This window comes from Lepisma saccharinum, chromosome 18 (genome assembly GCF_977018435.1).
Source record: "Lepisma saccharinum chromosome 18, izLepSacc3.1, whole genome shotgun sequence".
In the NCBI taxonomy this organism is placed as follows: Eukaryota; Metazoa; Arthropoda; class Insecta; order Zygentoma; family Lepismatidae; genus Lepisma; species Lepisma saccharinum.
Window position 1 is genome coordinate 51813734 of NC_139246.1, and position 26119 is coordinate 51839852.

The 26119-nt window shown below is 38.2% G+C and overlaps 1 protein-coding gene across 1 annotated transcript; it reads left to right on the forward strand.

The window, feature by feature from the left end:
• Positions 1 to 17614: 17614 nt before the first annotated feature.
• On the forward strand, positions 17615 to 25829 carry LOC146002071 (uncharacterized). The gene is made up of 3 exons (XM_083139786.1): positions 17615 to 17705; positions 21932 to 22120; positions 25264 to 25829. The coding sequence occupies exons 1-3, from the start codon at positions 17691 to 17693 to the stop codon at positions 25753 to 25755; spliced, it is 696 nt and encodes a 231-aa protein (XP_082995912.1). The 5' UTR covers positions 17615 to 17690; the 3' UTR covers positions 25756 to 25829.
• The last annotated feature ends 290 nt before the right edge of the window (positions 25830 to 26119 follow it).

Sequence of the window (26119 nt, forward strand, 5' to 3'; positions counted from 1 at the left end):
GAAACTTACCCGAAACATTTCTGTACTGTTCTGCAACATTGCCACAATGTTACAATGTTTCACGACTTATGTGTTGCTAACGTATCTGAAACCATGTTGTGCTGTATGGGATGTAGTGAAGAGAATGGAAAAAGATTCTAGGAGAGATGAGGAAAATGGAGCAAAGAAGAGAGAAGAGGAGACGAGAAGAGGGGAGTGGAGAGTAAAGTAAAGGAGAGAAAAAAGAAGAACGAAAAGAAGAGGAGAAAAGTGCGTGGAGTCGGAAATCTAAGACAGGAAAGGAGATACGAGGAGTGGAGATGAGTGGGATGGAGATAAGATGCGAGAAAAGTAGGGAAGGCGATAAAAGCAGAGCAGAAGGAGGGAGAGAAGAAGGAGAAGGAGAAGAGACTGAAGAGAAGAGGTAGTTGCAGAAAATATCGTCTCAGCGTCAAGAATTGATGCATTGGTCAAATTATCGACATGAAACATTCAATAACATTTTGAAATGTATTGGAGAATGTATTAGATCGGTGCGAAATACCTTTTGGCTTAGTTCAGAGCAAGATAAAATCTTCCATGTAAGATCTTTCATTTTACCTGCGATTATACCACTAAAAACATGAATGTAATTTTAATATTTATAAGAATTATCCATTTTTTGTCCACTTCTCGGTTCGTTGAAATGGGGATTTTGTAATTTAATATTTTCCCTCCCCCCATCGTTAATTCCAAACTGAATCATTCCGTTTCACACGGCGTGGACAATGAACACAATGGGATAGGTCTAAAACTTACGAAAATTTTCTGCCACCGGAAGGGTTTGAACCTACGACCATCAGATTGACAGTCCAGAACGGTAAACACTACCCTACAAGCTTTCGATCCTGAAAGTAAGTAGAAGGAGCTGACCAAAGTGAAATGTAGATGCAACTCTCCTCCTACATGTAATGTGCAAACAATACTTGTTTGTAACAAAGAAAACGAAGGTAGTACGACTCGGCGAAAACATTTAATGGAGAACTGCACATGATGAGAACTTTTCGTTCGATATTTGCGGAGGTATCCTTACATTGAACTCGAGTGGGAAAAGGGGTAAAATTAATATGTCCTGAATTGCCACAAATGTAAATAGTTATTTCATTAATATTTGTCAATGTCTTTGAAGCAGTACACAATTATCATTAGAGTATCATAATTCACGATCTTATACATGAAAATATCCCTTTGAACGTGTGTCAATTCATTTTTTTTTTTTTTTTTATAAATTCCATTTGCAGAACATTGTAGCCACTATACACTGCTATTACAAATAATGTTATCATGCTCTTGTTTATAATAAAATGAGAATTAAAAAAAGAACACCTCCTAAGGAGCATCGAACCTTTGACCGCAATCAATGTTTTCAAGAACTCTAACCAATACACCACGCCCTACCTTCGATTGAAACAACAGTTCTTAATTATTCTAACGCGTCAATATTGTAAACGTTATCCTGCAAAAAGATGTTCAATTCTCTGATATAGCTCTGTACTTTATTACTCTATACACATGCATTTGAAATTTAACTCTGAATTTATTTCTTCGTTGTTAGTATATCTAAGCTTGTGAATATATTTTATTTGTAATTTTATAACGGTTACATGAACATCTACGAAATAGTTCCTTATAATAACCTCAGGTTGATCAAGATGCCAATATAAACAAATGGAATACAGATTGTCTTCGAGCTTACATTGTTAAAAAGTAGCGGATACATGTATTACTATCCCAATACTTATTCCATAAAGTTTCTTCGTTGTCAGAAATTATCACTTAAACTAATGCATGTTGAGCTAGTGCCCACCTAGCCGCCTCTGATGAAATCTATTATTCTTCAGATTCTCTTTAAAATTCGACTCTGGTCACTTGTAACTTGCTGGGTGCTGCCGTTGTGCATCAACCCACAGTGTTTTGCGATAAGAAGCGGCCTTGAATTGTGTGAGTGAGTCACTTTGAACGCGAGCAAGCTACGCTACCAAGCTTGTCTGCCTTTGAAAACCAAGTCTTTTTTTCACCGTTTCCGAACGCGATTGCTATTGTAGAAGTATATATTCTCTCAAAAGAGCAAAAAAGGAAATTAGACCAATGTTCTCCCGTCGTTTAAAACCAAATATTATCTATTAAACGAAGAGTTCACGATTGTCAATAAACCTATCTGAGCATAAGGTGGATTTAAATAATAAATATAATACAAAGATTCTCAAAAATTTCTCTCCCACTGTCTACGTCAGGCCAGCACCCGGGGGGGGGGGGGGCATGGGGGCCATGCACCCTCGAACCCTGAAATATTTAAATGTGAACCTATCAATAACTACGAAAATAACATTGTCGATTTTAGAAATGTGTAAAAATTTCAATTTTGTTCTTACATAAATGAATCTGTTTCTTGCGCAAAAGTCTTCAGGCTGCAATATTGGATGGTTTTAGTTTTATAATGCAAGGCTAGCAGACGTCCGATTCACCGATTTAGTCAGGACAGTGCGTTACTTTCAATCCCTGTCCCGACTTTTTCGAACTGCAATCGTGATGCGAGAATGTCTCTTTATTATTGTTTTTTTCTTAACTCACAATTAGACATGTTCTTTATTGTAATAATAATTCCTAGTACGCAACACTTAATTTATAAATATATTATTTTCTAAACATAGAATTATCATGACTTTTCAATGGCGCTGGCACTATTTGAACTATTTTGTAATCTCTCTCTCTCTCTCTCTCTCTCTCTCTCTCTCATATATATATATATATATATACACACACACACACACACACATGTGGGTCTGGCCCCTCCCTCAAAGAAATCCTGCGTACGGGCCTGGTCTACGTCAATGACAGAAATGCAAGCAATATTTTTATTTATATTTAACCCAATTAAAGGAATGTGGAAGAATTTAAAAGAAATAAGAAAGGGCGAAACGACTGTTGCTCTACTTTAAAAATTGTTGTTCTTCGAGGAAGAAAAATAAGAAGGATTTACTCCAGCACCTTAACACAGTGTCTCACGAGTCTCTCTTGACTAATACTGTCAAATGTGAAGTGATTTTATGAATAAAATTTTCCGCCTGTTTACGTCTAATGTTGCGCAAATTTGGTAGTTCGCAAACGGTGTAATTATTTCGTGTTACCTTACGCAACAGCAAATACATTTCATAAGACTGTTCTGAACACCAGACTTGCGTCAGTAAACAAGCATTTCGTCTGTTGCAGTATCACAGGAAAAGAATATCGTCCTGCAATGTTCAAGCCTCTAGATATTTTTCCTTAATAATGTCTAATCACAATAATAAGTTAGAAGAAAGAACTCGCATTTTCACAACTACCAATATTCTCGTTTTTCTTCATCACTTCGATAATTATTTCTCGAAGATGTCTGCTATACTACAAGAAAGCAATCCAAAATTAAAGTAAAAGTGTAACTACATGTATATCCAACGTTATTTACAATATTGGAGGGACAGAATACTTAAAAATTGTTGTTTCAATCGAAGGTAAGGGCGTGGTGTAGTGGTTAGAGTTCTTGAAAGTATTGATTGCGGTCCCAGGTTCGATCCTCTTTAGGAGGTGTTCTTTTTTTTAATTCTCCTTTTATTATAAACAACAGAATGGTAACATTATTTGTAATAGCAGTGTATAGTGGCTACATTGTTCTGCAAATGGAATTTATAAAAAAATAAATGAATTGACACACGTTCAAAGGGATATTTTCATGTATAAGATCGTGAATGATGATACTCTAACGATAATTGTGTACTGCTTCAAAGACATTGACAAATATTAATGAAATACTACCTCTGTCCCATAATTATTGTCCGGTACATTTTTGTTTGCTGTGTCATAATAATTGTCCGATATTTAAACTGTGACATTGGTGTATACAGAAGAAGAACATGAAACACGGAAATGAGTTACAACTTTATTACTCAAGGATCAGTACAAATTGTGCTTTCCATCTGCCTCTTCGTCTGTCATTCCTGTACTACCATTTTGGCATACCGGACTATAATTATGGGACAGAGGTAGTAACTATTTATATTTGTGGCAATTCAGGACATATTAATTTTACCCCTTTTCCCACTCGAGTTCAATGTAAGGATACCTCCGCAAATATCGAACGAAAAGTTCTCATCATGTGCAGTTCTCCATTAAATGTTTTCGCCGAGTCGTACTACCTTCGTTTTCTTTGTTACAAACAAGTATTGTTTGCACATTACATGTAGGAGGAGAGTTGCATCTACATTTCACTTTGGTCAGCTCCTTCTACTTACTTTCAGGATCGAAAGCTTGTAGGGTAGTGTTTACCGTTCTGGACTGTCAATCTGATGGTCGTAGGTTCAAACCCTTCCGGTGGCAGAAAATTTTCGTAAGTTTTAGACCTATCCCATTGTGTTCATTGTCCACGCCGTGTGAAACGGAATGATTCAGTTTGGAATTAACGATGGGGGGAGGGAAAATATTAAATTACAAAATCCCCATTTCAACGAACCGAGAAGTGGACAAAAAATGGATAATTCTTATAAATATTAAAATTACATTCATGTTTTTAGTGGTATAATCGCAGGTAAAATGAAAGATCTTACATGGAAGATTTTATCTTGCTCTGAACTAAGCCAAAAGGTATTTCGCACCGATCTAATACATTCTCCAATACATTTCAAAATGTTATTGAATGTTTCATGTCGATAATTTGACCAATGCATCAATTCTTGACGCTGAGACGATATTTTCTGCAACTACCTCTTCTCTTCAGTCTCTTCTCCTTCTCCTTCTTCTCTCCCTCCTTCTGCTCTGCTTTTATCGCCTTCCCTACTTTTCTCGCATCTTATCTCCATCCCACTCATCTCCACTCCTCGTATCTCCTTTCCTGTCTTAGATTTCCGACTCCACGCACTTTTCTCCTCTTCTTTTCGTTCTTCTTTTTTCTCTCCTTTACTTTACTCTCCACTCCCCTCTTCTCGTCTCCTCTTCTCTCTTCTTTGCTCCATTTTCCTCATCTCTCCTAGAATCTTTTTCCATTCTCTTCACTACATCTCCTCTCCTCGTCTATCCTCTCTTTCTTCTCTCCTCTACTTTTCCACTTCTCCTTTCGCTTTCTCGTTCTCCTGTTCTTTGTCACCTCTCGTTTTCTCTCACCTCTTTTCCTTTCTGTAGATTCATCAGCGATGAAATACTAGAAAACATATTTTTTTTCTTTCAGAAAGAATATTGTCACTTGCGATATAATAGTGATATTTTTAATACTTTTATACATTAATACTTGTTTTTATTCCTTTCGCGTATTTTATAAATATCTATTGTGCATGTGGCAACCCTGAAATTGAGCCTAACTCTACATGCAACCCACCAACGCCTTGTGTAAATTGGGTTGCCTAGTTTAAAATGTCGTTGTCCTTAAACTTTTGAGAGACACTGTACAACGCTGTAATCTTGTTAATTTTCTGTTCCTTACATCCTTGTATGGACTCAAATTACGATCGAACTTTGACACAATACATCAAAGCACTGTAACTGGGCATTTTCCTGTAGTGTTTAATAAATAAATATTTGTGACCTGACGCAATATAGACCCTCTTTACGCACTACACCAGAAATTTTTTTTAAAAAAAATAAAGCTGGAGATGTCACAAAACTAATGGTATTTTACTTTCTTATCATACACAGCTGGAATGGTGTAGGCTGTATTTGAAAGTTTCACGAGACCAAAATATAGCCTAAATAAAATTGCCCGATATGTTGAAATGCCTTGACCGATGCCGATCAACCAACATAAATCCAACCTTGTACGGTTTATAAATTTAATCTTTATAACAGTTATTGTAGCTAAAATATTTGATATTTTCTCCCATTCTGCTCCTAAACTAAACTTCGTGGCACAACAGCCCTCGACAGGCCAGGGCCTTCCAGAGCGGTTTTTCATTAGGTGACGCGTGGTCAGTGTATCCGATCCCATCGCTACTGTTTGTGGTTTTGTGACCAGAGCCCGCTATTTCATAATGTAGCTTCCCAATTGTCCTCACTACGCTGAGTCAATGCCGAAATTTTGGAGGCTCCCACCGGCAATCGAACCCGGGACCGCTCGCACCAAGGCGAGAGTGCTAACCACTTTGGCTACGGGGTACCAGGGGTGTCTTACTCCCACAGTATTTATTTCCAGATTGTAAGTGATACGTGTACGAAGTTTGGTTGGAATCGCTACAGGCGTTCGAGAGTTATGCCGGAACAAACATACACACACACATACAAACATTATATATATATATATATATACACAGTAAAACCTGTATATCCGGGAACATGATGGTTCCGAGCAAAATTTTCCGTCTTAACAGTTTTCCTTCTTATACAGGGTTGACTTTACATACAGTATAGAGCGCTGCAGGAAATAATGGAAAGACAGATTTACATTTCGCATTACTTATAATGTAGAGTACTAATGCATGTACGTACATGAATAGAAATGCGATACATTCATCAATTTCATCATATCATCACTCATCCCCATCTTCGCAAATTAGCCAAAAGTAGCACAAAAAGCGAAGTAAAATGGACACTCACAAACATCCATGCCCATGCCAGGATTCGAACCCGGGACTCCTTGCGTCGTAGGACGATGTGCATAGAGGGAAAGAGAAAGATTGAAAGATGGAATAAGAGAGGTGAAGAAAGATTGAGATAAAAGTGAAGAAAAAAGAATCAAAGAGAGATAACAAGAAAAATAGAAAGAGGACGAAAGAACAGAGGAGAAATAGACAAAGAAAGGTGGAGAAAGAGGGTAAGAGTTGAAAGAAAGAAACGGAATCGTAACAGCTATGAGTATTGTAGCGCATTCTTTCATATCGACAATGTTACCGATAAGCGAGTGGCAACAGAGGCGTGTTCCACTTACAGTATTGCATTGCTTTCTTGGGAGCGAAAAAAATAAAGGAAGAAATTTCCGTCTTACTGAGAATAAAAACATCTCGTTGGTCTTTAAATGGTGTTCCGTTTCCGCGTTAAGGAGGTTTCCGCCTTAAGCAGGTCATTTTCAGGTATAAAATCGGTCCGTTCTGGGGACTTTTTTCCCCCGTATTTACAGGTTTCCTTCTTATAGAGGTTCCGGGATATGCAGTTTTTACTATATATATAAAGTAAGCACTTTACAAACTTCTTCAAATACCTATTTACGTTACTCTTAAATTTCGCGTGTAGGCTTTTGCACTTCTGCACTTGTCACCAACGACGTGGGAACACTGGTGCAACTTACCTTAGTAGCTCAGTAAGAACATGACTGATATCTCAGGGTTCCAGGTAGAGATGCTTGGTTCCTCCCCTTTTTCTCCCTCTGCGAAGTCCGTTGAGGTCCAAATGATCACCCGCGATTTTGGTGGTCCCAACTCGTATTACTACTTTTAAATAAAAACACCGAGATATATTTGGTAGGGTTACCATATTTGTTTTAGAACAATGCAGGACATATTCGCGATCAGCTCGTTACTGCTGAATTTCAGGATTTTTTTTCAAAAATAAATTGAAATCACTTAAAAGCCTTAACATTTTTTTGGAACATTAAACTATAAATTGTACAAAAAAATATTAACATTATTTTCTAAAATCAATCAATTCATTTTCAAATGTTTAATTGAATAATACATTTTCTGATGTTTAGGAAGCCTCTCTGTTCTAGGTAGCATTATCTGTTAGTTGACTCAGTTGCACTTTTCACTAGACGTGACTTTCTTCAAAAATGGCTGGTTTGTTTTAATAACATCATAAAATTCACAACAGATGTTTAACAGTGGATACTAGAAGTCTACCTCTTTCTGCAGACCAAATATTCCCCAATATATACTCTCTCAACTGGAGCAGATGTTTCAGGCAAAGACATAGCAAACTCAACCATTTTAGAAATGTTGGTACATGAAATATCAGTCTCTTGAAACACCTTAAAAATTGCTTTCCACTTCTCTTCAATAGTATCTGGTACTTTTTCAGAACTTGAATCACAACCTACCTTTTGGTTTTGAATTACCTTGTTCATCTAATAGGTCATCAATATTTACGGCATCTTTTACAATTGCATTAATAACTTGTGCACTCTCTTGTAAATCAGAATATGTATAATCGATCTTTGCCGGTCATAAATTTTGGTCGTGAATATTCTATACCGGTAGCTATTTTCATGTTCAGATTCTCAAAACCCCGGACATTTTGCAATCCCGGACATCACCCCGGACAGCTCTAAAAAAAACAGGACTGTCCGGGCTAATCCCGGACGTATGGTAAGCCTAATATTTGGACTATACTTTATTAGAATGACGCACGAGCGTATTAACTTCAGATAAAACAAAATAAAACACGGTTTCGACCGGCTACACAGAGAGACGCGTAAGCCAATTTTCGGTTACGCAAGGCACAACTCTTTTTCCTCTCGTCTTACGAACTCGGACAATCGATTTCAGTTAGGCGTTACTTCTCTTCATTGACTCAGTGTTACCACCTACTATAATTTCTAAATACTAGAATCAGAGGGGGCCACTCCGCGACTTGCACTTTATTGGCTAGAGCTTGTGACGTCACCAAGCGGACACGAGCGGAAGAAAGCTATGCGTAGAATGTAGCAGATGGCCCATGAAACGCTGTGTTTTCATGCATCTTTTGATATTATACACCAAAGCTGTTAATTTAATTTGACAACAAGAGATCAAATACGCGATAGAAGAATAAATTTATTCCGAAACAATGCTTAGTTTATTTTTCATACATTATATGCGTGATATCTTGTCCCTGTAGGCTGTAGTCCACTGCCAGCTTTTCTTTCCAGCTAACCTATTGCATTTATTTTAAATGTCTAATTATAAGGAAAGTTCTTGTCCGGGCATATTCTGATATGAATTTTTACTGAATGTCCTGGAATTTCCCTTTAATATTTTTACACTACTTTTCAGATTCTCCAGTTGATCGGCACGATGAGGATAAATTTGTTTTTGTTATTTAGCGTCTTCATCCACTTTTGGCTAATCGCGACGAACAGGATGAGTGATGATTAGTTTAAATTGATGAAGGGACACTCGCAGCAGGCACGTATCCAAGGGGGAGCTTAGAGGGCTCGAGCCCCCCCCCCCCCCGAAAGTTTGCGGTTTACAATAGTTAAAATGAGGTTTTTGGTTTCTTGTCGTGTGAAATAAAATAACGTGACGATAATTTAAGGAGAGAAATAATTATCGGGTCAAGCACGTATCCAAGGTGGGAGTCAGGGAGCTCCAGCACCTCGTTCAGGAAATTACGCTACATAAAATTAGGTTCATGGCTTCTTAAATCATGTGATGATAATTTGAGATAAATAATTATCGAGGCAAGACACAGAATGTTCTATAACCCTGTTATTGTTAATAGCGCGTATCCAAGGTGGGATCAGAGGGCTGGAGCCCTCCCCCTTATTTTTTTTTCAGTTTACGCTACATAAAATTAGTTTTTTTTTATTTGATTTATTTTATTTTACTTCGCGTTTTGTTCCTCTTAGCTAATTTACGAAGATGGGAATGAGTGATGAAATGATGAAAATGATAAATGGACATTCACACACAACCATGGCCGAGCAGGATTCGAACCCGGGACCCTTGGCGTCGCAGCGCGATGTACTAACCACTCAGCCACAGGGTCCGGCAAAATTAGTTTTTTGTTTTCTTGAATAGTGTGCCGATAATATATAAGGAAAGAAATACTTACCAAGGCAACACGGAGAATGTTCTATAACCCTGTTGTTGATAATATTGCATTAAAACTTTTCTTGCGCTTTCGGTGTTGTCGCAAGACTATGCAAAGACTTGTCAGTATTTGGAAGCTGCAAACGTAGCGCCACACGTAGAGACGATTCATTGTAATTTTTTAATTTCTGTAAAGCGCGAGAGGGAACGTTCTTGAATAAGAGAAGGAGTCGAACTACTGGCAACATTAACGAATCGTTTTATCTGTGGAACGTTCTAGAATATAATGAGGTTAAAATACGCGGCTTCAATTTCCAGGTTGATCTGTACAACAGAATCGGTTAATGAGTATTCAAAGGTAAGTGTGATAGTTCATACAGTCGATTAGTGATCAGTCAGTGTCTATTGGTGGCTTTATAAGATCTAGTGATTCGAAAATGAAAAGGACTAAATACCATAAAGTAACGAAGTCTACTACTAGTTCCGCCCGACCCTGTGGCCGAGTGGTTAGCACATCGCGCTGCGACGCCAAGGGCCCCGGGTTCGAATCCCGGTCGGGCTTGGTTGTTTGTGAATGTCCATTCATCAATTTCATCATTTCATCACTCATCCCCATCTTCGCAAATTAGCCAAGAGGCACAAAACGCGAAGTAAAATAAACTAAATCAATCAATAAATCAATCTACTACTAGTTCCAGTTCGGGTCCAAAGCAGAAGACATTAACGACAGCGGAATTTCCGGAGCCTCAGTGTAGTTCTAGCAAGGTATTACAATTTTTTCCACAATTCATCAAAGTGCAGATCCTAACCATTATTATGTAATTAATCCGATTTTGTTTGTACAACACAACACAATGGTGTTGTTGGATTCTCGATAGATTCCTTTGTGCGTAAACATCTTGCATACTGGAAACTAAGAGGGAATCATTATGAAGCATGATTTATAAAGGGCTCCCTTAATCAGTTCTGCAGAGAGGCCCAAAGCTGTTGTTAGTCATCAATTAACATTATCGACCTGTAAATATCAAGTAGGGTGAAGGCACATAATGGTTCGGATCCCACTTTAAACTGTAGGTCCAGTCCCAATTAGCCTTAGTGTGCATAAAGTGGACTTAAAACACCAAATCAATCAATTACAATATCAAGTAGGTACAGTCCCTATTAGCCTATTTATGTTAAACTTCATATTCTTTGGCAACCTGGAAAGGTCATTATCGAAATATTGCTATTTGATGTTGTTCGAAGTTTTTTTTTGTTCGTTGCAATTTCAAGATACCATCCGTTTTCTGTTACTTATAGCTTTTGGGTGAGGGGGGCAAGTGCCTCTGTGTACCCTACCATAATATGTGCCAATGCGACACAATATATTAAAAATTTGCCCCCTCTAGGATTGACTTCGCCCCCCCCCCCCCTACAAAGAATTCCTGGCTACGGGCCTGATTGAATAGCTTCTTTGGTCATTATTTACATGACAGCTCTTCTCATTGATTGAAGAGAAGAATGAAAGGATGTGCAGGGGAGAAACGCCTGTTCTGTAAATCGTACATTATATTTTCAGCACAATTTCTCAACAAACGCACATAAAGTAAAGTAACAGAGTGCAATTGTTAATTAGTGTTCGCTACCTACGAGATGTTCAAAGTATTATTTTCGCGGACGATGTTTCAACTTCAAAGCTAATAAATCTTATCTTCCACTCAATATTCAATGAAGCAATACTTAGAAACTGAGTTCCGATTGTATAAAGGTTTTTGAAAGTTGCATACGTGATGATACGGAAGGCGAGTGTGGAAGATAAGGCCACAGGCGCAACCACGAATGTTTATCTGGAGGGAGAAAGTACTAGGATAAACGTACCAATAATAATAATAATAGTAATAATAATAACATTAATAATGGCATTATTATTACTAGTGGTAGTAGTAGTTGTATCAAAGACGACGTTACGCAAAAGGGAGGTAGATGTCTGTGCTAAAGCATTTATTTGGAACAAACTATTTGAAATATTTTTTCAACACCAGAAATTTTACATTAGCTAATAATTGAAAACAAGCACACAAACTGTATTTTTGAATGGCAGAAAATAAATGATAAAGGCATGCCGAAGATATTTTTTGTACATATAACATGTATAACTTTCATGTTTTACACATATGCAACATGGAGCGACATAAAATAAGAAAATACATATGCAAGATGCTAACACTAAATTATGTACGTATTCAAAGTTTTTTCATTACATATATACAAAACATATTATTTAAATACATCACATCAGAAAAAACAATTATATTGCGAGCGAAGCGAGAAAGAAAATTTTTTGATCCAATTTTTGCAATTTAAAACAATATTGATTTAATAAGGAACAAATAATATCACATGGCGCCAAGGCATTTTCTCTTTCACATTTTTTTTTTAATTAGATTATTTGGCGCCCATGGCCGACTCCCGACGCCCCCTAGCTACGTCTCTGAACTTGACGAGACTGAGAAAAGCTGGCACTGCTAGCGAAGCGAGCAAGAAAATTTTACGAAATGTATTTTTATTTGTATAAAATTTGAAATAGAAGGTGGCAATTTCTCCTCTGTGCCCCCTGCAGCTGCCTTTGGCCATCAATGTTTGCCCCTCCTAGAATTGACTTCCGTCGAAGATTGGGGGACAATGACCCTGCCCTCCCCTGTGGTTGCACCACTAAGTAAGTCCGAAATTTGGAGGAACAAATTGAATGAATCCTGCTACAGCAACTTTTTGGGAAGCGATGATAACTACATTCCAGGCGATTTTGTTCGATTATTATTGCACGTGGCAAGAGCACAAACAGGATGATTTGTTCTCATTCTATCGGCATTCAAGAAAAACTGTGTATAAGTAAATAATCGACCCATTTATATCAAGCTTCCGTATACGATAACGAAGTAAGTTCCATTCTGTCCTCTTAATGACGTCATAGCGCGCACAGAATCATGGGAGAAAATCTCGGAACCTCGGGAATGGCCTACCTTATAAAGGTACCTTGTACTAGAATTATGTATATATTTGAACAGTAACATATTGAAAAGTTCATTCATTTGGCACAGTGAATTTTGATGCGTGATGGCAACAATGCAAAACGGCAACGCGTAATCTTCTCACTCCACACAAATTTAATGAAATAAACAACGGCTTTCGAAATAACGAGAGGAAAAAATGGCGTCTGCTAATAACAAATAACTAAGAATAAATATCATGAATTTCACTTAAACAGGAATAACTTTGACTTCACTACACTGATTGAAATAAAATAACGCCATTCTTTATTACGCTTAAAGGCGAATCAAACGTATATTACGAAAATGGCTTACATTTGCCGTTATTTATACATCTAGAAATATCTGTATATAAAAGTTAACGATGATAAAGGCAGCCATATTGGGAAATTTATAAATTTATCTGATGACATTAATATAGTATTTATGAACTTATATATTAATTATTAAATGTAAAATAAGTAAAACTATGTTTACTAATAATAAAGTTTCATTTAATAAACACGAGGGAATATACTAGCCATTATGTTTGTTAAATAATAATATAACACAACGAAGTAATGGGCAACTCGGGGTCATTACATTATACAGTCACGTGAAACGATCGAACTATCGATCCCTGGTTTACAAGGCCAGTGCTTAAGCCGCTTGTTTTGCCACTCTACCATCGACTGAATAATGTATTTAATGCTAATTACTGACCTCACTAATTTTTAGGAGTGATTTTCTTGATTTCTGTGCAGTTTGTATGCGAGGTTTTGCTAGTTGTGGTAATGTTTTTTAAATATAAATTATTATATTGATATAGGCAAAAGTGAGTCTCAGATGTGAGAGGATCGAACAAATAGACAGCTTTAAATTTCTTGATTGCATCATAAGCAGTAATATGAAATGCAGTCAAGAAATAAAAGTACGAATAGCAATAGCAAAGGAAGCCTTCCATAGAAAGAAAAATATTTTCTGTGGATCTATGAACAAAGAACCTGATACGTTCAATCGCCTGTATTATTATACTATTAAACGTATTATTATATTTATTAATAATTACTTAATAATAATCAGCGGTGAACGATGAGACTCGGTGAAGTACACAGACTCGTCTCAGGTACAGGGATAGTGTTAGGCAAAGACAATATTCACAGCACAGAGAAATAAAACCACATTCCTGCAGTAGATAAACTAAAAAGCTTTATTATTTATTTATGGTAATTATAATGCAAATATACTTGAGACGAATGCGAGGATTTCGCTTTGTCGATGAATTGACTCAACTAAAACGCATAAACTCAATGCGTGGCTATCGGCATGGCTATGATCACATAGACCTAGCTTGCGCCCCGAACTACCATACCAAGATGTATGCACAACACCGAGGAGTTCTTTTTAAGTTTAAAAGATTCGTCGATCCATGGCGAAAGTGTGTGTTGTTTCTTATGCGATATCCTTGCTTTTATATTATTTTCGAGAACACAGATTCAATTACAGATGAATCACTCACTATCTACAAAAGGATACTATCAACAAAACTGACATCTACACATGTTTAGAAATACAAATTCGCATAGTGCACTCTCGCAAACATGAAGATACATTAAACTACTCATAATAGAGCATAAAATACAATAAACATTAAACAAAAGTTATGCATTACAAACAAGGTGCAGAATTACATATAATAACACAACATTTACGTGTCCTTTCATAAAAATATAATATATCAGCAGTGGTCGAAAAATCTTTTTCAGAGCTAGGCGCCAGCTCTGAAAATTAGGCGCCAGGAAACCACCTACTAGCAATTGTGCATACTATAAGATGGTGAGCCGGCCCAAGTGGCAGAGTGGTTAGCACATCGCGCTACGAGATGCCAGGGGTCCAAGGTTTGAATCCCGGACTGAGCATGGATGTTTGTGAGTGTTCATTCATCATATCATCACTCATCCCCATCTTCACAAGTAAGTCAAAAGTGGAAAAAAAGAAAGCGAAGTAAAATGAAGCAAATCAATCAATCTATAAGAAGCTGAGCATCATGTATTCAAAACATCGCTAAATCATGTGAGAAAGCGGGAAATGGGGGGGGGGGGGGGGGGACAAAGAGTAAGAAATTGTTATTTATTCTATGAAATGTTCACAACGTTGGCGACCGGGATTTTTCGAGCCCTGTATATCAGTGACATATTTTAAAGTTGTGACGTCACATATAATATGGATCATATCATCCCGAGGAAGAGACGAATGAATTGGTTTGCAAGGAGTGTAACTCTATATGGTGCGGAAATATGGACACTGAGAACAAGTGAGAAAAAGCGACTGGAAGCTCTAGAAATGTAGTTATGGAACGGGTGAAACGGATAGAGAAAGTGTGAAATTAAACAGTGCTAGAAAGGGTTAGGGAATATAGGTAATTGCTGGAGAAAATCATGAAGAGAAAAATAAGTTGGTTGGACGACTGGATGAGAAGAAACTGTATCCTAAGGGATGCTATTGAAGGAATTGTCAAGGGAAAGGAAATACGGGGAAGAAGAAGATTCCAAATGATTGACATCAAAATAAATGGGTCCTACGCTCCCACAAAGCGATGGACTGAAGATCGAACAGTATAGAGGTTGCAAGGAAAGACCTACCCCTGGACAGGTGAATGAATGAATGACATGTAAGTGCTATGAACACAATCTCATCTAACGATATCCTGTGATTATTCTTCAAGAGGAACTAACACTTAGGACATGATTCAGATTCAGACAACAACAATTATCTGATGCCTACGGTCTCGATGAGCGATGTCGTTCACAGTCATGTATTCAGTAGAGAGTACCTCTACGGAACATAATATGTATCATGTTGAGTCAATAACGTATTGCAAGTCAAATTCAAGATTATCTAAATTCATAGAGCGGTATCTCGGTAAATTTGGAGATGTTCTGAAGTCTTTATACCAGAACCCCTCAGTTTTCGAATCTGGATGTTGTAGCACAGGGGTTCCCAAAATTTTCGATTCATGCGCCATTAGTATTTAAAGATTTTTCCGCGGAGCTCAAGTCAGAATTTAGGCCTGTCTAACACTTGCAACACTCAGTTAGTGTGGTTAGGTTGCTTACCTTGAGTTAAAATATAAATACATATTTCAAATTCAGAAACATTTTATGTGTAAAAGTACTAAATAAGCACATTTTTGGAACAATCATAATGGTTGAATTTACAATTCTAAAACCGAATCTTAGGACTATTGCGATGATTTTGACGGTGAATGTCATTTTACAAATTAATGGTAGGATGCGACGATCAGGATCTGACCTAACCAAAGGCGCCGCAGAACTGATAATGATGTAGAGGGGGGGGGGGGGGAATTGTGTTCTATATAGTATGGGAGAGTGAGAAAGATTAATAGGGGGAAGTTTTCGTGATATCATTTCTAATTGTAATTTAATTTAATATATTTCATCTTATGTAATAATATGTACCTTTCTTTAAATTTTAAATTATAGTTGGAACAACAAAATAAATAGGTGGCAAAAATTCATGACGTTCTGGCCTACCTCAAGAGCCAAGCACAAGACACCAACATCAAGTGCATGCGGATGGAACTTAATCTAGAAGGTCAGAAAAGGAAGAAGCGTGACATTAAAATCGACGAGAGAGTTGGAAAGTGTATTCGCACATATGAAGAGACGGGTCACTTCAAATGGTGTCCGTTGGCTCTAGCCCATGTTCAGAAACTTGATTGAACCAAATTCCCAGCCGAAAATATCAATATTTCCCATAATTCCCTGGTAAGAGCTATTGTACGGGGTGTTAAGTCACTCTTCAATTTGATAGAAGATTTCAAATGTCGTCGTAATTGTCCACCCGTTCTTTCACTTCGAACTGTGTTCATCGCAATTGTCCGGCTACCTCAAAAACCATGTTAAAAGTAACACGTAAGTGCTATTTCAGTGAAAATGTTAAAGCCAATGCTGTAACATATAATAATATAAGCATCGTGAAATTCCGTTAAGAACAAATGCACTGAATACTTTCTCCTTGTCACCTTTGGCAAATTTTGTGGAGCTATAATTTAGGAATAATTTATGCAATAATAGCAATTGGATTTCAGGACTCATTGTATGGCCACATCATAAAGTGAATTTCGATCTTGTGAAAAGTGAGCATTAGACAGAGATTCGAGCTCGGAATCCTTTGATAACCATGCACCCACAATGGCTCGTGTCTTGTGAATGTGACGAATCCGTTATCTTAAACTTTTATTTCTAAATCCTTCGTCTTCCAGTACCTTTCCTGGAACAGGGTGTTAGCGGTTCTAGACAATCCCAACGGTTTATCCTTAATACAGTTAATCCGTCTCCTTAAAGGGTAAAAGTAATGAATGAGCGAGTAAAAAACGAAAAAGAAGCAAGGAATTCACCAACCACATCCGGGACAGTAAAAAAAAAAAAAGAAATGAGTGTCTGCAAAGAGAAATATTTTCCCATTGTGTTCAGAACGTACTCTATGGCATAGTGAACTGGTTTCTAACAGGCTGAACAAAAAAATGATTGGAAAGAACAATCTATTACACCAAACTGGCTTGAAGGTTAGTTTTGTCTGCAACGGTGACTTTATAAACTCAGCAAATCCATAAAGAAACGCCGGTGTGACATATATATTCCGGCCGAGATCTTACACAATATGCATACACCGGTTTTATCCAAGTTTGGAACGTTGGGTCGTCCCCTTCCTCCACCGCCAAATATCTGCAATGGAGAAAGTGAAGGAGGGAGAGCATTTGTTCAGGAACTGGTACGCACAGGTGGATACCTACACATATTCTCACAATGATGTTTTGCCGGGAGGAGATGAATAAATCACTTCAAGGCGACGCTCTATCGGCCTTGCCATTTTGCCCATCACAGAATACCACTATATAACGGGAGCGCGTCCAAACATTTGTATCACTCCTTCAGAGCCACAATTGGATTATCTATCGGCAATGGCTGTGTCTGTGGTAAGTGATTCGCCGTTTCCATCGGAGTCAAGTGTGTTCCGTTTCTTGGAGATGTGTGGTTGGGTCGTGTCCGCGCTTGTTTCGTACATTAGGTTCACCACGGAGGTTGGAATCAAACCAAATACCTCTTACTAAGAAGGACACCTTTTATACAAATGAAAGCCTGGAATGGTCTAAATTCTAACAGAATGAATTAGCAGACCCAGCACAAAATTTGAAAATAATACTATCAGTATGTAACTCAGTCACATTTGTAACACCATGTACATCTTTTATACATTCATGGAATGGACTGAAATTAATGATTGATATTAATATACAGTAAAACCTCGTTAACCCTAGCAATGTCAAGGTATTTTTGGTTACACAGATTATCAAGGGGGGAGCCTCAGAGGCCCATGAATGAAAGTTCAATTGAACTGGACTGATGTGTGTTTTCTGTCTTTGTACACATAAATTAACTAATTAGACACTACTTTCATGTTTTGTTATGGATTATACATGAAAGATAAATTAAATAATGATTTTAAGTAATTATAGTAAATCACTGTAACATTTATTACTTTTCTTCCATTACAATGTTGATACTTGTAACAATGCTTAAACTGTGCAAAATTCTAGCCAAGTTATCTTTTTTTCTTTTTCTACTACCCATACATTCATTATTTCGAATTGTTACTATAGTTTAGCAATTAAATATATCCTCTCATGTATTGAAATACCTTTAAAACATCATTGCGAAATCTATCCATAGAATTACCAAGGGGTGAGCCTTTGAGGCCCATAAACAATATCAACGAAATAAAGTAACTTTATAATGAACATTTTTGGGAAAAATCACGCCATGTCATTCTAAATATTGCAAAGAACGATTACCATTTTTTATGAATTTTTACATTGATGGATATTTATGTAATATAAAAAAATGAATCAGTGTGCCTGAATGCCCCCCCCCCCTTTGGTATTGCTAGGATTAATCCGAACTAATGGAGGAGATAAGTTGACCGGTTTAACGAAAGTCCGGATTAACTGAAATAACCTAAACGAACAGTACAAAGTGCATTAAAACTCTGTTTATAGGAACAAAACACGTTTATTATGATGAATTTAAAGGATATAGGCCTAAATACACTGTACAGCACAGTACAAACAGAATTTCATCAGTGGTTGACTGCCCTTTCTTTTGGAAGTTCTTATGTTGACTTCTAGCCACATTTAAAACCTTGCATTCTGCTTTTTTTTTTTGGACCATTTGCCTTTGCCTTTTGCCTTTTGCCTGTCCGGATTAAGCGAAGTCTGGCTTATCGGGGTTCGGACTAACGAGGTTTTTCTGTATTACACACACGCACACATAGAATAATGATACTGAAACGGTTCACTTTTGTTTCCTTCCTTTCTATTGCAGCAGAGATTTATGATGATGGATGGACAATTAATTCGAACCAAAGACCTCTTACTAAGCTTGACAGCTTTTACACAACTAAAAGCATGGAATGACCGAAATTCTACCTGGATGCACAAGCATGTCCAGTCTAGTCATAGAGTGCAATATTAAACACTAACTCAATCAAATTTTAAATCTTCTAATATATTTTACACATTTAGGAATGGAGTGAAATGAATAATCGATATTTACACACACACACTCACACAAACATATGAAGCCTAATGGTACTAACACTATTTACTGTATCATAAGTTTCTTCATATACTATACCTATCGGCGTACCTATGATCGGATACGGATAGCTTATGCCCCGAACTACCACACCAAGAGGTATATAATAATGACTGAACCATGTTGATTGAACAACACATCTCCAAAAGATCTTTCTTATTTGAATTCAATTTGAACAAACGAGTTCTATAAGGGCTATGGCTTTTCATCCTCCATTTCATCAGTTCATCATTCATCGTGTCTATAAACCCAAGAGATAGAAAAGCGTAGCAAAAAGTATTTGCCCAATAGTTTTTCTGAGTTCATGAAAAAAGATTAAAAGATTAAATGAACAAATACTGCCAAATGTCCCAACTTTTCATCTTCAAAATTTGTTACAATATTGTCACACATTCCTAGCGTTTAAAGGTACTGCATTATAATCAAATACTCGTAATACATGATTCGTTTCAAGGAGGAAGGAGTATTTTTCACTGTCACATATCCTTATGTGAAATGCATTTTATTTGTTTCTTCGACTCTTTAAGTTAATGGCAACGATGATGATAATTGATTTAACTGTTTAAGATAAGAAGAATGAAAGATGTCTTACCCAAAATTCAAACCTAGAACCCCTGGCTTCTCTAGCCACTTGGCCATAGAAGCCTTCCTAGGTAATATCACCTCCAGGCGGAAGTTAGCTTTACAGAGGAAGTGATACTTGTAACTGTCTGAGAATCAAATTTGATTCCTGAAAACATCAGCAAGTATCTTATTGTTATTATTTATTCTTCATCATAACACTTTCCAATTTTTACGATTAAACTAGACAGATAAAATGTAACAGAAATAACAAAATACAAATGCAATTATCAAATATATTTTGTGGTATTTGAGTACCAGCTAAAAACATGTTAAATACTTTAAGTGAGAGTGATACAAGACGGGTACCGTGATATTCAAGAGAGAAGTACGAGAAAAATATTCCTTACTTTGTTAAAAAATTAGATTTGATATAATAGAAGTCAAAGAAAATGATCAAGACAGATCGTTTATTGCACAAAATCAAGAACTGCAAAGTTTCTTACATGTAAATGTAATTGTAATTGTAATACTGGGCGTCATTTTACTAGGCGATAATGTCGTCACGTTGTCGGGGCGTCCCCGATGGCGCAGTAGTAATCAAGGGGTCCCGGGTTCGATACCCGGTGGAGACATATAGTGGTTCAGATCGCATTTTAAACTGTAGGTTCAGTCCCGATTAGCCTTACTATGCATAAAGTGGACTTAAAGCAACAAATCAATCAATCAATAGTTGCTGTTGTAGTCAGAACTAAAAGGGGAAAGAAAGACAACACAATATTAACGAAGGTATAGATATTGTTCCGTTTCGTGAAAAGTTCCATTTCGACCCCTGTATGAAAGTGATGTAATTTCACTCACTTTGCAAAAGAAAAATGTGCACGTTCATTCCTAATTATATACCGGGTGTCCCATAAGTCTTTCCCTGATTACAAACTTTATTCATATCCGCTATATGCAATGTAGATATGTGAAAGTGGTGCCAAAATGTTGGAAAACTAACCAAGTTTATTTGTTGCAAGTTTCAGTAATGTGGCTGTAGTGTAGCAGTGTCAGTGCCAAGGAATCCGGAATTAATGCTCTTGACATCGGGTGGCATCTTTCCATACAATGTTTCTTGGACTTGACAGGATTTGGGAATGAAGATAAATTCCATTTCTTAAATACCAACTTATTGATGGCAGATATTCTAGACGAAATAATTCTGTACATATGAAAGTTCCTCTGCACTGTTATTGGTGACCGGGTCTCGTGATACCAGAGGACATGCTGAGCTTTTTTCTGATTTGTGAACATTTCCGGTTTTCTGGGCACTGACACTGCCATACTACATCCACGTTAGGCAAACCTGCAACAAATAAACTTGGTTAGTTTTTCAACATTTTGGCACCACTTTCACATCTCTACATTGCATATAGCAGATATGAATAAAGTTTGTAATCAGGGAAAGACTTCTGGGACACCCTGTATATTGGAGCGCACATACATACCAGATTTCCTAAAAATATATATTTGGTACAAGGTTGAGCGCCCCCCAATAAAATTCGGGGCACGTTATCGATGTCAAATGATATTATTTGCTGTTTGCAATGGAACGCCCTGCCGATGGTATACTAGTGAGACTGTCACCTTATAATCAAGCCGGCCGCCGTGGCGGAGTGTATAGCACATCTCTCTGCAACGACAGGGGTCCCGGGTTCGAATCCCGGCTTGGGCATGAATGTTTGTGAGTGTCCATTCATCAATTTCACCATGTCATCACTCATCCCCATCTTCGCAAATTAGCCAACAGTGGCACAAAAAGCGAAGTAAAATAAAGGAAATCTATCAAACCTTATAATCAGGAGATTCCGGGTTCGATCCCAGATGGTTTTGCTCCCACTTTATATTATAGGCCTGTTTGGTTTCGTTTGGTGGGCACGTTTCTCTTTAGCTTTTGCTTAAAAGCACCCGAAATTATAAAATTATCGTCTCGTTTTATTTACAGCTGTTTGCGGTCTTCCTCATCTGCCTTGAAGTCATTCAAGGCCAAATCGTAGTACGCCAGGGACCATCATTGGGTTACGGTGTCCGACCTGTGGGACATCATGTAGCAGCTTTGCAGCCTGTAGCAGCCCTTGCCCGCGCCCCTGTAGTTCCTGTAGCCGCTCCTGCTCAACGCATTGAAGATTACCAGGTAAGTGGATGTGGAGAAGCATGCCTTCATTTCTACAACAGAATAAGGGGACAATTGGAACTAAGGCATTACCACATTACCTGAACCAGCAGATTGTAGACCTCGTCACCAATGAGGACACATTTTACATGGTGCCAAGCACACCTTGATAGCAAGCCATTTGGTACCGGGGACAAATAAATACATAGCTTTAATTGTTAAAAGCATATTGCTTATACCCTGTCCCAGCTAACTGTGAAGCAAGGCCGAACATAGCGGCAGAGAAGGGGAAAAATCGAGTGGCCAGAGCGAAGCAGTAGACGCTGATGTGCAGGCTGGTAACTCCAGTCGCTTTCCCTCACTCCACGCAATTCCGCTCCTCTTACGTGTTCATTGGTGGAGACGTCTCGTATCACTACTTGCGCAAAGACTTGTTTTCTTTTGCCTGCTCCACAGTTAGCTGGGACAGAGTATAGTCTAGGCTATCTCTGGAGCAAAGAAACGAATGATCTCTATTGCTCCATTGCGGTGTTTACGCATACCAATAGCTACTACTAGCTCCCTATTGATTTTGCAACTGGTTGCTCGATCAACTTGGTCACCAAGTAAGCACACTGCATTGGATGTAGAACCTCTGAGGTTGGGAATCCTCGTTGCGTTGTATTTCTTCTTGTCCTCACATAGAAATTCATAATTTCATGCCAGAAGAGTGACTTTCAGTTGCCTTCAAGGTACTGGGCTATCAGAGAGCATTTGACACAGATGCACTACCACGCCAAAAGGTCACAGGTCCAAATCCTTGGTAAAGCATGGATGCGTATTTGTTAACTTGACACTTATCTTCACCGTCGTGATTAACCTAGAGAGATAGAAAAGCGAAAATAGCAGAAAATAAGTTCTGACTTCGGTTAGGGACTTGGAATTTTACGGGTGTTTTGCCTTTCACCTTAAGATATACCTTAGACCTAGAGAGCATTGAGACAAGTGTTAGAGAAGTATGCTATGAAGTAGACTTTATAGAGGAATACTGACTAAATAACAGTGCAATAATTTTCCTCTTCAGCTTGACTTAATTAAATACGTTATGTCTTCCTGACGGCATGATAAATATTCAAGGAATGATATAAATAACTACAGAGAAAATGAGACTGGTAAGGATTATAGAAAACGCAACACCGTGTATGTATACCGGGTAAGTCAAAAAGATGGAGCAGATTTCACAATGTTATTTCCAACAAACCATACACGACAGTAACATAACATCATTGGATAAAGGAAGTTCCAAGTTTGAAATAAGCTTATGACGAGGCAGCTGGTTGTTGAATCTATGGTGGAATTCACGTTCCGCTTGCATAATGGATTCACACTTCCTAAATTTTAGCACACAAAACGATGTTTCCTGTGGCGTCATTTACCCGCAACGAGAGAAAAACGTCATTGTTAGTGCAGCAACGAAACGAATTGTCGTACAACAAAACTTTGAACCTTAATATATCCAATGATGTGCGGATTATGTTCCTTTCGTGTATTGTTTGTAGCAAACAACATTTTGAAATCTGTTCCTTCGTTTTTACTAACCCTGTATATGCTGCATAATATTGCATATTAATTATATATTAATCGAACGTAATCATTGACTCCCACAACATCAGCTCTATTCTCAAACCTTCACCGCAGAGATTTTAGGAACATTCTTTTATGAAGTAAAATTTCTCTGCTCTGAATGTCATTTAGTAGCAGTTGAAATAAAGAAGAGGTTTTCACTTCTGAAAACTTTCTTCAAGATGTTGTTTATACATTATTATGCTTGTCAATCAGAATTTATCATACTTACACCGTCTCGCCATCTATACATTTCCACTTAAAATACCGTTTAAATCATTCCCTTTTTATGAACGACTTGTTTGGAACACCTGTGTAGAATTTCCTAACATTACTTACTACAACAATGAAACTCAGCGAATGAATTCTATACTTTAGTATTCAAGATCATTTCGTAATTGTAACTATCTTCAAAATTACGTACTTCAGCGTACCCATTTCATACATATAAGATGGGCAACATTGTGTTGGGATGTACGCCTTCCAATTGAAACAAATGCAAAAGTCAGTTTCTTGCGACACAAGAAACGGACTTGGTTTTATATTTGTGAAATTCTGGATGCCTTCTTCCTCTCAGAATAGAAAATGAGGAAAATGGAATGAATAATTTACACGCAGTTTGGGAAGATATTGAGACCCGGGAATGAAAAAACAAGCGATATATTCATCTGAAATGCATTGATTGTGAAGGGTGATCTACAAAGAGCAGTGATGCCCATGCCGGGATTCAAACCAGAACCTTCTGTTGAGAGATCGTGAGTCGACCACTCTACAAACTCGGCCACCTCTGCATTTTTATATTCAAACGTATGAGGATAATTATAACATAATAAATATTAAACTTGCTTTTACATGCTAATTTAGGAATGGCCAACGCAAACTGCTACGAAACCAGAGGTCCCAAGTTCGAACCCTGGTTAAATCGTGGATGTTTCTTTGTATTTTCTCACCATTCTCATCGAATTGATGAGTTCATCATTCATTTTCATCATTATGATTAACACAAGTGGTAGAAAAACTACGTGAAATCATGGAAATAGAAAGAATGTTACTTTTGAAGTAATTTGAACTGATTTCCTTTTAAAAAATAACTTACCGATGACATGTGCATGTATTTGGCGGGGGTAGCGTGTGCATGGCTTTCCTGATGTCTTCTTGTATAACTTGATTATAATTTGGAAGGTCTCACAAATTTAGGGGACTGTACCCAGAGTAAATCATCCTCTCTAAATGTGGTATGCTAATGTAATTAGTAATAATATACCCTGTCCCAACTACATCTGGAGCAAGGCCGCGCATAGTTGCAGAGAAGGGGCGGAATCGAGTGAGCAGAGCTAAGCAGTACACGCTGCTCGAAGACTGGTAACTGCAGTCGCTTCTATCTCCCCTTCTACGCAATTCCGTTCCTCTCGCGTGTTCATTGGTGGAGCCGTCTCGTGTCACTACTTGCGCAGAGACTTCTTTCGTCCACTTGCCCCAGAGATAATTGGGACAGAGTATAGAAGTGGTAAATACATACATTGTTTGACTAATTGAATTTCCCCTATGCCTTGTTTCCACAGTCTTACCCTCAGTACCAGTTCGAGTACAACGTGAACGACCCCACCACTGGGGACGTCAAGGGCCAGACCGAGACCCGCGACGGCGACCACGTCCAAGGACAGTACAGCCTTGTGGAGGCCGACGGAACCATCAGGACAGTCACCTACACCGCCGACGAGGTCAACGGCTTCAACGCCATCGTGGAGAAGAGCGGCGCTCCGGTGGCTCAAGCCCCAGTGGCTCCAGCTCCAGTGATCCGCGTTCCAGCTCCAGCCCCAGTGATCCGCGTCGCCCAGCCTGCTCCCGCTCCAGTCCGCGTTGCTGTTGCTGCACCTCATCCTGTTGCCGTTGCCCCAGCTCCTGTTCGCTTTGCTGTTGCGCACCAGCCATACTCTTCCGCACCAGGCTACGTCCTCTCAAGGGCACCCCTGTCCTATGGATACCCAGGTTACGCCGGGTACCCAGGTTACTCCGGGTACCCAGGATATGGTGGCTACCCATACATTCACTAAATAGCCCGAGTTAAGGTTATCGTCCACTGAGACGCCGGAAACGCCCGAACTTCGATTACAACGGGGCCGAGCATAACGCTGCCGAAGCTAAACGAAGAGTTGCGGAATTACACGAGAGAGCATTTGAAGAAAATTTTGCACCCTAGAAACCTGCACACTTCTGGCACGGAAATTACGCCTGTTTCCCTGTAGTGAACGTTACACCATTTCTTTTCAATCGAAGCAGGCAACAGAAATTCTGTTGTCGCGTTTCCCCGCGTCTCAGTGGGCGCTAAGCTTTAACCATTTTCTGTAAACAAGGGAATCTACTTGAAAACCTACAGCAAGTGTTGCAAACTTTTCAGGCAAAGACCTAAATTTCTCT

Bases quoted from the DNA above. Each gene is read 5' to 3' on its own strand.
- LOC146002071 (XM_083139786.1), top strand. The intron at 22,121-25,263 runs GTAAGTGGATGT...TTGTTTCCACAG, and splicing joins AACGCATTGAAGATTACCAG to TCTTACCCTCAGTACCAGTT.